Source organism: Corapipo altera, unplaced genomic scaffold (assembly GCF_003945725.1).
Source record: "Corapipo altera isolate COAL_440 unplaced genomic scaffold, ASM394572v1 124, whole genome shotgun sequence".
NCBI lineage: Eukaryota > Metazoa > Chordata > Aves > Passeriformes > Pipridae > Corapipo > Corapipo altera.
In genome coordinates, this window is record NW_020884967.1 from 1,076,599 (window position 1) to 1,089,649 (window position 13,051).

At 45.3% G+C, this 13,051-nt stretch overlaps 1 protein-coding gene and 1 long non-coding RNA gene across 6 annotated transcripts in view; one reads left to right on the forward strand and one right to left on the reverse strand.

Moving 5' to 3' along the window:
• Nucleotides 1-2,561, reverse strand: LOC113957442. 2 transcript variants are annotated; one of them, XR_003531158.1, is made up of 3 exons: nucleotides 2,507-2,561; nucleotides 1,827-1,949; nucleotides 1-212 (listed from the first exon to the last, which is right to left on the reverse strand). It is a non-coding gene; the product is annotated as an uncharacterized LOC113957442 (long non-coding RNA). The 2 variants fall into 2 exon arrangements; XR_003531157.1 differs by having other exon boundaries at nucleotides 1,807-1,949.
• FGD3 (FYVE, RhoGEF and PH domain containing 3) overlaps nucleotides 2,540-13,051 on the forward strand; it is a 108,820-nt gene continuing 98,308 nt past the window's right edge. For 2 of the 4 annotated variants that reach the window (XM_027664966.1, XM_027664974.1), the window contains exon 1: nucleotides 2,541-2,741. In XM_027664966.1, the coding sequence (XP_027520767.1) occupies nucleotides 2,606-2,741 (136 nt within the window). In that variant the 5' untranslated portion in view covers nucleotides 2,541-2,605. Of the gene's footprint in view, nucleotides 2,742-13,051 lie in introns of all 4 variants that reach the window. The other 2 variants (XM_027664973.1, XR_003531156.1) reach the window with 2 other exon arrangements.

The window sequence follows — 13,051 nt, forward strand, 5'->3', positions numbered from 1 at the left end:
GCAACAGAATCAGCTTCAGTGCTGCCATAAATTTAATTTTTTTATTGCAATTGCTTGGTTTAATCTCTTTGTAAATGAGAAAGAAAGCAGTGCTGCTTTCTCTGCAAGTGCAAAAGGCTCAGTTTCAAATTCATGGGAACCATATTGCATAAATACTTAAAAGTCATGTCACAGTAATCTTCAAATCTTCATCTTCACGTGAAAAGTAGTGCCTTCAGGAAGGGAAAAAAAAAAAAGGCTCTGATCAAAATTGCAAGAGTTATAAATAAGGACTCTGCACACAAAGGAACTTTGTGTTTGCAGTGGAGTGTCATATGATGGCAAAAGCACATGAGGGTCACCCTGAGAATTACATCATCCGGAAGGAAACACAACATGCATCTCTCCTACGTGAAAAGCATGTCAGACAGACCCCATGGATTTGCAAAGCCTTGGCTCTTTGGTCTCCAATGTCCCATTAAATCCAGAAGAGGTTATTTTTACCCTCACTGGATTTATCTTTCCTGGACATGCAATGGTAATCCTTATTGAACTGCAAAGCCTACCATGAAGGAGAATCACTTTGCTATTCTTGTACAAGAATTTTAATGTGATATGACAGGCAACTTTTTTTCTTTTTGGAGAGAAAGAGTATTTGTATGAACTTTGCTAACTGCTCACACTGCATTTACTGGCCCTTTTCTCCCTTGCACACATGTGCATTGCTGGTCAAAAGCAATGGCAATTTAAGCAACTTGCTTAAATTGTAAACTGCCTCCTGAATTACTTAAGTGATTCTGGTCAGAGATACAAATTCAATACTGCACATACCCAGACCGTAGATGTTGAGAGCACCTACAATGAAAAATGCTCTAATTCTCTAGGAAAAAAAACCCAACCCAAAACCCAAATCAACCCAAAATGCTGGCTAGGGTGGGGAAAGAACTGGGCAGGAAATAAATAGATAACTTTAAAGGACACTGGTTATTTGGTGTTCTGGTGATATATTAAACACATTTAAATGCTTAAAATAAAGTTTACCTCCGCTTTGCAATTAATAGCGTGGACCTTGTTTTCATGAGGGCAAAGAACATGGGTAATTTTCAACGACTTGTAAGTTTGTTTCTGCTGAACTCCCATTATACCTGATAAGGTGCAGCAGTGGTTGGTGAGCTCGGATCTGCTCTGCTCAAAGTGCCATAGAGAAGACCTGCCTCGTTGTATTAAAGAACAGAAATAATCTCAGGGAGCCATAACCATTTTGTACAGCAGTAAATATCTGAAATCATTAGCTGCATATTAACAGGTAGGATTTCCAGAGCAACAAGAAACTCAGATTGGTTCATCACTGAAAAATCTGCTTTCTTACGCTAGTTGAACGAGACCCTATCTGCAGAGTCACCCTGGAATTATCCTGGAATAATTAGTCCAAGGAAATTAATTTTATGACTGCCATTATAAAACTATTTTTCTCTTACACCATGCTATTGAAGTGTTCAAATGTGTATTTCCATAGTGGTGCCTACATCAATGCTGGATATTTCAGGGGGGAAGTAAGGAGCAGTGACCAACTTCTGGGTAATAGAAAATAGACTAAAGCTCAACATACATAACTTCTCATTGTACCGTTTTGCATTTTTTTTTCCTGGAGGTAAATGCCTTTGTGAAGACCATTTTACATGACTTTGTGCTTTCAGAGATGGACTGATAGGTGCTTTTAAGCTTAATATATTTAGCTTTTTTTTTCCTCACTATTATTTTTTCCTTGTGACGAGAAGCTGGAGATCTTAACTCTCACAAATGCTCTCCTTTAAAGATGTGCCTCACCTGAGGACGCGGGGCTTTACCTGGCTGTGCAGAAGGAGCACTTCAGCAGCGCCGTGAAGGAGAGCATCACCCTCCACCTCAGCCGCTCCCTGTCCAGGCACACGGCAGCGAGTCGGGCGCCCCCGGTTTTCAAGAAGAAAGACCTTGTTTCAAAAAGAAAAGACCTCGTTGCTTGGGATGGTTCTGGCAAGCGGGAAAGAGGCTGGTTGCCTGAGGGGGAGCAAACAACAGGGTTTGGTCCCCCCTCAGACAAAATTCGTGTGTGAATTGCTCTCAGACACGGACACGGAGGGCAGGAGGTCGGGCAGGGCAGGCACCCGCAGCCCCGGCTCTCAGCCGGGCTCCCCCCGAGCCCCACCGGCCGCACTGTGGAGCTTTTGGCTCCCAGGGCAGCAGCTGGCGCGGATCCTGCAGCCCTTCCGTTTCCCTTTCTGCCGCCCGTGACGTGATTTCGAGGTTCGCCCTCCTCTTTCTCGCCCGAGGGACCCCCCGATCCCCGTCCCCGCGGCACGGGAGCGGCCTCGCTGTGGGGAGCGCGGTGTGGGGAGCGCGGCGGAGCCCCCGCCCGGCCCGGGACCGCTCCGGCTCCTCGCAGCGCTGCTTCCCCAGGGCAGGGAGGGGTGTCCTCCCCCTCCTCTCGGCCCCCACCCCTCACGAGGGGCGGGCGAGGGCGACCCTTCGCCGCCGCCGGCAGCAGCACCTGGTCCCGCGGCCTCCTGCGCCGGGCCGGGCCGGGGGCTCCTCCCGCCTCCGCCGCCTTCGGGGGCGCCGCGTCCCGCTGGCGGCGCCTCATGGCGCGATGCAGCTGCAGTGGGAGGGAGAGGAAACCCACCCCCCTCGCCCGGCGGCCGCCTTTGTAAGCGCCCGGCCCAGCTCGGCGCGTAGCGGCTCGGGGAGCGCCGGAGCGCGGCGGCGGGACCAGATGGAGCCGGAGGGTAAGGGCGGCCGCGGTTCCGAGCGAGCCCCGCGTTCGCCCGCCCGCCAAGTTCTCCGCTGGGCGGAGGCGGTGGCGGCCGCGGGGAGCCGGGCCGGGAGCGGGGCGGGGCGGGCGAGGGTCCCGGCGGAGTGCGGGGGCTCTGCGGGGCTCCCGGTGTGCGGGGCCCCCCCCGCCGCCTCCCCGCTCCGCCCGTGCCCCGTGCTGGGAGCCCCGCGGTGCGGGGGGAGCGGGGCAGCCGGCACCGACCCCGCGGCACTGCGCTCAACTTTCTTCCTTCCTTCCTTTATTTATTTTTTTTTTTAATTTTTCAAAAATTTTTTTTTCGTTCCATGCCCCCCCCCCCCCCCCCCCCCAGGGTTCTGAGACAAGCCCCGTGTCCAGCGGGGCCGCCCCGCCCTCCCCCGGCTCTGCTCCCGCACCCCCGGTGGGTTTCCCGCGTCCCTGCGCCCCTCACAGTGCCCGGGGACCCCGCGTTTCACCGAAACACAGCACCGAGCTGTGTGAAAAATGTGGGTTTAGTTATCCCAGAGCCACATAAAGCCATTTTCTCCTAAACGCTTCTTCTGGTAAGACTGGCTATTAACTGCATAGATTTAAATTTATTTCCTTGCCAGTCCATATTTAGGCGCTTATGAAATGCTGGTTTTTTTCTTTTCTCCCCCACTCTTCTTTTTAAATACCTTTTGGAACTGTTAGTTTTCGTAATGTAAACCATTTCTAGCTGCAAATTGGAAACCTCTGGGCCATAATGGTCTGTTGCATTTAGCTGGCTGTCTCTGTAAGCCCTGCATTCTCCTGGGGAAAAAAAAATAGAAAGAAAGGGGAAAAAAAGGCCCTAAAAAACCTTATGAGATTCATGTTTAGAAAATTGGCCACATGCAACGTAGCTGTTTTTTAAACCTCAGTACCTAAGTCACATTTTCCATTCCAAATATTAAGGGTGGTTAAACTATGTTAAAGGGATATACTCTACCTTAGTTCCCTTGCAAGCTGTAGGGAATTTTAACACAAAGGAAAATGGCTCTGCAATATAAAAGAATCTTGCAGTGCCTGATACACAGCAGCACCAAGGAGTAGAAGAGACTATTGGCAATTGTTAATGACCAGAACTGGTTTTGTTGTCTAAGCAGAGAAGTGCACAGAATGGAAATGGGTTACGTGTGGTGACCAGTACATTGATTACAGTATTCTTGTATTCTTTATAAAAAGTTTATTTTTCATGGAAAGCTAGTTTTCACAATGCTAGGAGGATGTTTTATAAACTCATCCCCTGTGTTTATAAAATCATCCCCTGAAATAAGCAAGCTGGGTTGTTCCTGATTTATGTCATTTGTGACCCAGTTCTTTCTATTGTATGTCTTCTTACCTTAGTAAAGCTAGAAAAAAAGATAATAACAATGAGTTTGAGTTTGAAGGAGCTCCTTCTTTTGAAGAAATAAGTTCTTGTGTTTAAAAAGTGGATGTTCTCTGCCCTGTTTCTTGGTTAGTTAAAGTCTGGATCAACCCAGGAAGGGTTATGGGGAGCTGCTGAGGTTCCCCATCTCCCCTGGATCCAGGAGTATTCAGACAATCTGACTTCTGGCACCTCCCAAACTCCTTGGGTACCGATCTTCCATATGTTGAGTTTGGAGGCTGGTCCTCCCACATGGATTGGAGCCTGCAGTAGCTGGAATGCCTGTGTTAGCAGCCTCCCTCCCTGTCAGTGAGGGAGCCAGGGTTCTCAGGTTAGTTGGTGCAATACATATCCCACTGCATGTGTGCCTTTGTGATTTTGTTGACTGTGGTTGATGCTCTTCAGGGAGTGCTATTTCAGTTTTCAGAGTCAGGGCACCCAGAGTGAGGTGATCTAAGGAAAGCCTGTAGAGCTTGCTTGTTCTTGTGGCTTTGATCAGGTGTGCTGGAATTGCTGTTGGCCAGTCCCCTTTGGTGCAGCCTCTTGCATTTAAATGTATGTCAAAGGCTCTCACTGAGAGTGAAGCTAGGGCTTTCTCTTTCCCAGTGTGCAGATGCAAGGCCTGTCAGGTATCTTCCACAGAGGCAGGGAAGCCTGGGGAATTGATACCAGGTTCCTTAAGGAGATCCAGTGTGGTGATGTGATGCCACAGAAATACTGACCCCCAGAATTCTTGTGGGTGTCCCCCGAACTCCAGACGCTAGCTGAGGTGATAATGTGTGAGGAGGCCAGGACTTCAGGGTGTGTTTGATCTTGGAATGTCTCAGAGATGCAAGAGAGGATGTTATATTCAAACCAGTAAAAATGGTGGAATCATAGTGGGGATGATCCCCATGGCTTTTTGTGTGGGATGAACTTGTGCAGCGTGATCCCGAACAAAGAAGACTATCTTAGGTCGGTAGTGGTGGAAGTGGGTTTTTGAAACCCTGGGACACTAGACTTGGGAATTAAGAATCCCAGGTGATGATTTTTCACTCATGCATTGTTTGCACTGCAGTGTTTTCAAGGCAGGCTTTGTGGCTGGGTTTTCCAAAGCATCCCAATGGTTTGGTTTTGGGAAGGCCTTGTTCTCAAACAAGCTGTGTGAGATGAAGTGCTGTGGGCATGTATTTCCTAGTGCTTTTCAATAAAAAATGGACAGCTAACTTCTGTAGGAGGTTTTGAGAACAGCTTTGTCTTCCCATGTGGCTGTAAGCTCAAAGAACACTTAATGTTCCTCACTGACACTTGTCCTTGCTGACCCAGCTCAATAATAATGGACATATGGGGGGTTTTTTTCCAAATCATACCTTTTTTTTTTTTTTTTAGAGATTGTTGGGGATCAGTAACATTGGTGCAAATGATCCTGCTTTGGTCAGTGAGTGTGACCCAGTGGTTTGTGTGAGAATTGAAAGGGCAGGGAGTGTAAATGCAGCAGTGATGTGATAAATGCTTTGATTCCTCTCTGAATGTACACCCCTTTCTACTGAAGCTGTAAACTTTGTGAAATGCTTTTGAGTAAGATTAATTTTTTTTCTTTAAGATGTTTTGTAAACTAATTTAAATTTTTATCTTAAAATTTAAATTTTTCGTTTACTGAAAGCTCAGTTTGAAACTAAAAGAGGTGACTGGTAAAGCCTAAGTAATAAATACTTCTAGCTCCCAGGATACAGATACTGTGTTAGAGATTGGAGCTATTAATTATGTAGATGTTAACTTGTCTGAGTGGAGTGAACAGTGGCACATTAAAAGCAGTAATAACTACTGTGGTATCTGTTTGTGTCAGCATTATCAAATTTTAATGTGAAATTTAATGTTTGACTTGAGAGACCTCCTGTGACTTGCAATTCTTACATAATGATGAATATTGATACTGTTTTGAAAATACGTCTCTTGATCCAAATTCTGTGAACTGGTTGAAAGTTCCTTTTAAGTGAAAAAAATAGCTTCATATATTTTTCAGATACAGGAACAGAGAATATGAGGAAAGCCTGAGCTGAGGTGGACTAAGGCACGAGTGAGAGACAGGGAAAATAGGAGGGGAGTATTGTTGAAGTTCTTTCCATGATGTGGCAGCTCTCTGCTGTGTGCCCACCACCAGCTCTCAGGTCTCTCATTTTCTTGTCCTCTGCCAACCCCTTTGAAGTCCCCACTGAGCCTGGCTCCCCTGAGCACAGGACCCCGAACCTCCGCTGTGAAAATCCCTGTGAAACTGGAAATAGATGTGTGCAGCTCAGCGTTGTGCTCTCTGGAGTATCTGGGAGGCAGTCAGTCACAGCGTGGAACTCTGGCTGGTTTGGAGTTATGAGTGGTGAAATTTGAGAAGCCTTTGTTGGTGGAACAATAGTGGAGGTACACTGGAAAGTGCTTCCAGGGGAACTTTGTGCCCCTCCCTCTCCTCTCCCCGCTCCCAGCCAGCTCCTAAAAGCAACGTTTAGTACAACTAGATTTGCATTTTACACTTAAAATTTTATGGGTCTTTGTGTTTCATCTCCCAGTTCGTGGCTGTTCCCTGTGTCTGTGCTGGCTGGGAGTTGCTGGGTGTTTGTTTTGTCCCTGGGTGCCAGGCAGGTGCTGTGCCAGCCCACGGAGAGATGTGCTGGTGCCTGGTGTTCTCTCCCTGGTGCTGCCTGGAGCCTGATGTTCATCTCCACTCCCTTGGTGGTCCACCTCTTGCTTTTCCTGGCAGTAGTCACCACGTGTGAGAAACACCCAGGTCTGCAGTCCTGGCCTGGCTTCTCAGGGTTAACTTTATTTAACTTTTATTTACAGTGCAAAGCCTCTGTGGTCCCTGACCGCTGCCTCTCAAAGTGCTGTCCTCCCACCTTGTTCTGCTGGTTGTCACTGGTTTTCATTGCTGTTTTTGTCTTTTTGTGAAGTGCAGTTGAATTTCAGAGTTTATTGGTATTACCTGCTTCCTTGTTTTCTGAGTTGCACTTTTCTTGTTAAGACCCTGGTGTGGGACAGAAAGCCATTTAAGTGCTGTGGGAAGGTGAAGTGGAGAATTGAGGTGGAAGGCTGGGGAGAGGAGGTTGTTGACTTAGCATAACCTCAGCCATCTCATGCAGGACTCCCTGCAGGGTCCTTAGGGGGCTCAGCAAAGTGATTTTATCAATTCCTTACCCCGAGTTGCTCCATTAACAGAGGGCCAAAATTCCTACCTTGGAGCCAGGCTGTTTGAATAACCCTTCAGATATGGGCAGGATACTTTTCTCCCTCAGTCATTCTTCTCTCCCTCTTAGCATGATTAGTGTTATGGTTATGAACTCTAAAACTCATGGCTCTATGGCAGTCAACCATCAGCATAAAAAAGTTGCAGAAGTGCTAAAATGGGTTTTTTCTCCTGTGCTAAAGCAGTTGGTTACTAAACCTGAATGATGTGATGTGTGTTGGTGGTGGGCAGCCCCGAGAGCCTGGTCAGAATGACCAGTGTGGGTCCCGCTCTGTACTCATGTTGGGCACCAACAGCCTGGAGAAGGAGGTTTTGTGAAGAAATATGTGAAGTGTTACCAACTTTAGTGTCTTCAATGCTGGTGATTTTTGAGAGAGCTCAGTGTTACTAAAAGCAAGAATAACAATTTCTAAGTTTTTAAATTGCATAGGCCTCTACAGTATGTTTAAATGTGTTGGAAGTGTTGATTGCAGTTTTGAAGGTGCTCCTGAGGTTGAGTCAGAAGCAGTCAGAGTCATGGTCTTCAAATCTGTTGTTAGTCATAGTAAAAAGCATCTTTTGGGATGACAGAATCTTTTAGGTATTAACAGAGACAGAGCAGAGCCGTGAGCATTGCTGTGAGAGGTGAGGAGCTGTGAATCACTGTAGGTCCTCATGCATTTCACCATGGCCATGAGTAATTACATCCCTGAAATTGTATCTTAAAGTGCTGAAGCATCCCCTTTTGAAAGATAGTTCTAGTTCTTTGTTTCTTCAGAGGCTGATTTGATGCTGCTTCTTAGACATTCTTCTGTTTGATGGATATTCAGGGAGAGAGCATTTTTATGCCGGACTATGGAATGAATCAGTTGCGTGTTATATTTGTCATTTTTCTCTCTTCAGGCATTTTGAATAATCTCTTGCTGGAGTGTACAGAGCCACTGCACTAACAATAGCTACCTTTACTCTTAATTTCTGATGTGCATCAAGCTGGTTAATTAATATGAATGGCTAAAACACTAACACAGGGTCCAAAGTTGACACTGGTTAGATGTCAGCCCAACCTTGATCCTTGGGACAGAGCATGTGGGTCCAGCATATGCATGTAGCTTACACATCTGTACATGGCATCCTGGCAGTCTGGATGGAGATTTTTGGAGGATAACAACCTCCATATTAAAGAGTCTGATTTCTAAAAGTCCAAACAACTCAGTAGTCCCAGTATTTTTTTGGAAGGCAGGGCACCGTCTAAATATCGCTTGGATGTCAGAGGTTTCTCCTGTTTATTTTAGACTTCTGAAAAGCAGGCAGGTGTCTGACTATAATGAAGGAATTTAACACTGGCCTCTAGTTTTCTTAAACTCTTGGCCTCTTTTTATTCTTTCTTTTTGAGCTTGCAGGCTCTGAGCAGAAATTCTCTCTTGGTAACTTAACCCTGAGCAAATATTTACATTCATGAGATTCTTGCTACTTCAGCAATCATTTTGGACTTTGAGGTTGGAACAGGGTAAAAGTTACTGTACCAAACCCTGGGGATGGGCAAGGAGCTGGGAAAGGAAGACCGAAGAAGCCTCCAAATATGGGCTTACCATGTTTGGTAGGAATCACCTGTTCAGTGTGATTATCACCCCACAGCCACTGCTGTATTCCAGGATGAGATGTACAGAGATACTGTGTTTCCTGCCACTGACCCTGTGCATCTCGTGATTTGAATTTCACCCGTGGCTTCAAAAGGCTGAATAAAAACGTTTGTGTAACAACTGACGTGAACAAAGCAGTAGAAGGGAAGACTGAGATAGAAAAGAAGGAAAAAGTAGTGAGTACAGTGCAAAAAACCTGACAGAGGCATAGGAAGAGATTTTGAAGAAGGAGGTGTTTTTAAAAGTCGAAATTTGTAAGAAATATGAAATTTGTGAAAGAGGAAACCTGTACAAAACACTTGTGGAGATTAAACTGAGATTACAGAAGAAGTAAGGGAAAGGTTCTCCAGGGTAATGAGCAAGGATATAAATAAGGTAAAGGAAGGAGTGATCTCCCTGCAAACCAGTGGACGAAAATACCACCAGATCTCAACTTCCCGTGGGTTTGGTTTTTTCCTTAGATTTTGCTGTTACAATCCAGCAGCATGCCCTGTGCTGGCTGCACTCCTTCTGGGACAGACGGGATGACAGTGAACTCTTTTCCCACACCTTTTGGGGCAGAAATAGGCAGGTTTCTCACGGCAGCTCTCGGCAGAGGCCGTGAACACTGATGGAGCTTCCTCTCCCCAGCCCACCTGTGCTGCATGTTTGGAGATATGTTTGGAGCCCCAGGATTTGGTGGTGGTCTGGCCCTTGGGCTGAGCACTGCAGCTCCGTGGTGCTGCCAGGAGCGCTGGGAGTGAGCGCCCGCGTGGGAGAGCTGGGCACATAACCCAGTGCAAACTGGGCATTGTATTCCCTCGTGACAGAAGAAGGGATTGTGCCCCCACAGGCAAAGCTGGGATGTTGGTTGACATGGTTGCACTGGAGCTGTGGCTGAACCTACAAAAAAGGTGATTAAGGTCCAGCCCCCAGGCCATAGCAATGCCCAGCTGCGTGTTGGAGCTCTTAAGGGTTTGCGGTGAAGTAGAGTATATGGGTTTTCTATTTAATTTTTTCTCCCCTTTTTTTCTCTCTGTTCTTTGAATATCTGCAAAGCCCTGGTCTGGGGGTGGATGAAGTTTGTCCAGAGGAAAATCTCAGCCATTCCAATTTCCTGTTGGAGCCAGGTGTGCCACCTCTGTGCATTGCTCCCACTGGCTGCTGGAGTTATTCACTCAAAGTGAAGTTTCCCATGGAGGAACAAACAGTGCTGCCTGCTGAGCTTTTCTAGGTCTGCTTTATTAATTGCAATTGGAATTCTTACAGGCTGTTTCTTGGCTGTAAAAATCCAGAGCCAAATAGCAAAGCTGGGGGGAGCAGTCCCCCCATAGTTATTATTATGCAGTTGAGAAATAAATTTCTTAAAACTTTTTTTCATCTGTAGCAAATACATGTCTTGCCCTGCCATTCTTAGTTTACTGATGGAGGTGCAGATGTTCACAGTTAGGGGAGAGTAAGATTTCCTCAAAATAGTAAAATCTAAAAAAAAAAATCCTGTTTCATCCATAGTGTCTGGAGTTTTTGGAATTGGGTCTGTGATTGGAGTTATGGTTGCTTGATTTTGATGGTTGTGCAGTCAAGAAAAGCATCTGTTCTGCATTCCAAGAAGCAACTTTTTTATTTACTTGAAAGGATAGTCTGGGTTTTTTTGGTTATTCCCAGACCATACAAGTCCCAAAAGTTATTTTAAAAACTGCTAATCCTCTTCTTAGGACAAAGAAACTGCCGAAGCGAATTTTAAGGGTAGGGGGCTGTTGTGTTACTCATCCATCTAGTCCAGGGCTCTGGCCACAGATAGTGAAAACCTTTGCAGCAAATGGTTATGGAATAGCTGGCACCAAGAGGTGGGTTTATTATTTCTTTTCTTCCCCTGCACTCAATTATTTAAAAATTGCATTGTGTCTTAAAGCAGGAGAGTTCATCAGCCCACAGAACTCATGACCTCCATGGAAACAGAAGTTTTCTTATGGCTGCTAACAGATTCAGGGTTGTTAGTACATATTATTAAAAAAAATAAATTTCTAGTTGTTCAGAAACTGTATACAGAGTGGTGCCACTGGTTTACTTGTATGTTTGAAGTGATAAAACATATTATGATAACACACCTGGGGGGGATGTTCCACCCCACTGCTCTGTGCCCAGGCAAAGTGTTGCATTTTGGATTTGAGCTGATTCTCCCAGAGCTGTGAGGAATTTGCAGGTGAGTTTTGTTGCTCCCTTTGCTCTCCTCCCTCCTTGTTGGAATAGGTTTCAAGCAGAACCAGTGTTGAGAATGGAGTGGAATCTCACTGAATGATTTTTGATCGTTCAAAGCAGAGCCTCCAAAGGGTGGAGCTTTGTTCTCTGATTGATGGAGGGTCAGAAACCCAGGAGGAGGAGGTGGTGCCTGTAATTTGGAAGTTTGGTCAAACCCTCTTAAACTTTGAGAGCACAGGTTTTGAACTTGTGTCATAGGTTTACTTGTTCTAAAAAAAAACCAAGGGGGAATTGTTCTTTTTTTTTTTTCTTTCACCTAAATTGTTTTAAAAGAAAGATGTTGAACGGGGGAGGGTGGTTTGCCTTGGGTGATTGACCCACACAAAAGAACTAACCAGCAGATCTACATTCTAAGCTGATGGCCCTCCAAAGACTGTGGGGAGGGCTGTTATTTTTTCTTTCTCCACACTTCCTCTATTGGAGCCTCTTAATTTCAGATTTACAGTTGCTTAGAGGGAGGAGTTTGGTCTTCCTCATAACTCATCCTCCTTAGCAAAACATTTCAGTCTCATTAAAATGAGACAACTTGAGTGTTTGATTTCTTCTGCAGCTGCTTTTGCACCTCCCTCGCTTAGGTTTCCCAACAAAAAGGTATCAGCTGCTGAGAGAGATTCCAAACTGGCCAAACACGTTAGATTATCCTGTCTCCTGTTTCCAGCTTCACTGGATGAACATCAAACTCCTTTTGAGTGCTGGTCACCTGTTTGTCCCACTGCAGGGTGACTGAGGAACCCTCATGTAACTCTCTTTATGGCTCAGCATCAACCTACCACTTACTTTTTCCCTTTCTCACTGTCCTTGGTCTCTCCTGTCTGCTGATGTCTTCCAGTTTTGTGAAACTTCCAGGATATTACTGATGACATCTCCTTCCAAGATGTGTTTCTGCTGTGATATCTGCTTGGCTGACAATCTGTAATAAAAGTTAATGAACCCTGGGTTACTGCAGCTCCAGCTGAACTTAGCCTTGATCTCGAGATCCTTCTGGGGACCAGATTGCAAAAATGCACATTTGTGCTTTCAGGCCTCTGAAACTTTTATGTTTTAAATCCAAACCCTTGAGATTTAGATAGGTGGTGTGTGTGGAGTTATGATAACTCTATAATTGTGCTGCTGTTTCCGCGATTTTTTTTAAATTTAATTTAATGTAATACCCCTGAAATTTATGTTCCTTTATGTTGCGACGGAAGAAGTGATCTTCTGTATTAAAACAGACTTTTGAGCCTGTAGGCCCTGGGTGTAGCTTGCAGAATTCTGTGTGTGGTGCTATGATAAGTAACAAAATCCATCATCATTGTCATTCCTTAGAACATCCCTGCAGCCCACAGGGAGTCCCACTGGCACCTACTGAGGAGGCACTTGGCACTAAAAACTGAATATTTTTTTTTTTATTTCACCGTGTAGTGGGGAAAAAAGGCTTCATTTAATATCTGTTTGATTAATAAATCAAATATTGATCTATTGAAATGCATTAAACGTGTACAAATGTCATGTGCCTTATTTTCTAAAAATACGTCAAAATCATCGTTTGCACCGCAGGCCTTAAAATACTTTTTTTTGTGGAATATAATTGTTTTTCCTTTTTAAAACGTTGGTTAGGCTTTTCAAATGGAACTCAGTTATAAAAGGGAAGCAGTTCAAATGTGGTTCTGTAACTTCTGTTTCGATTTGTTTATTTAAGACTTGAAAATCAAGTGGTGATTTTAAGGTTTTCTTAAGTTGATGCTGGTGACTGCAGTGGTGTGCCCTTGCTGAAAAGGCTTTAAAATCCAAATCCTTATTTTTCAGTCTGCTTTAGTGATGATGACTGCCATTTATTTCACTTAGAGTACGCAGAATGCTCTGGTTTT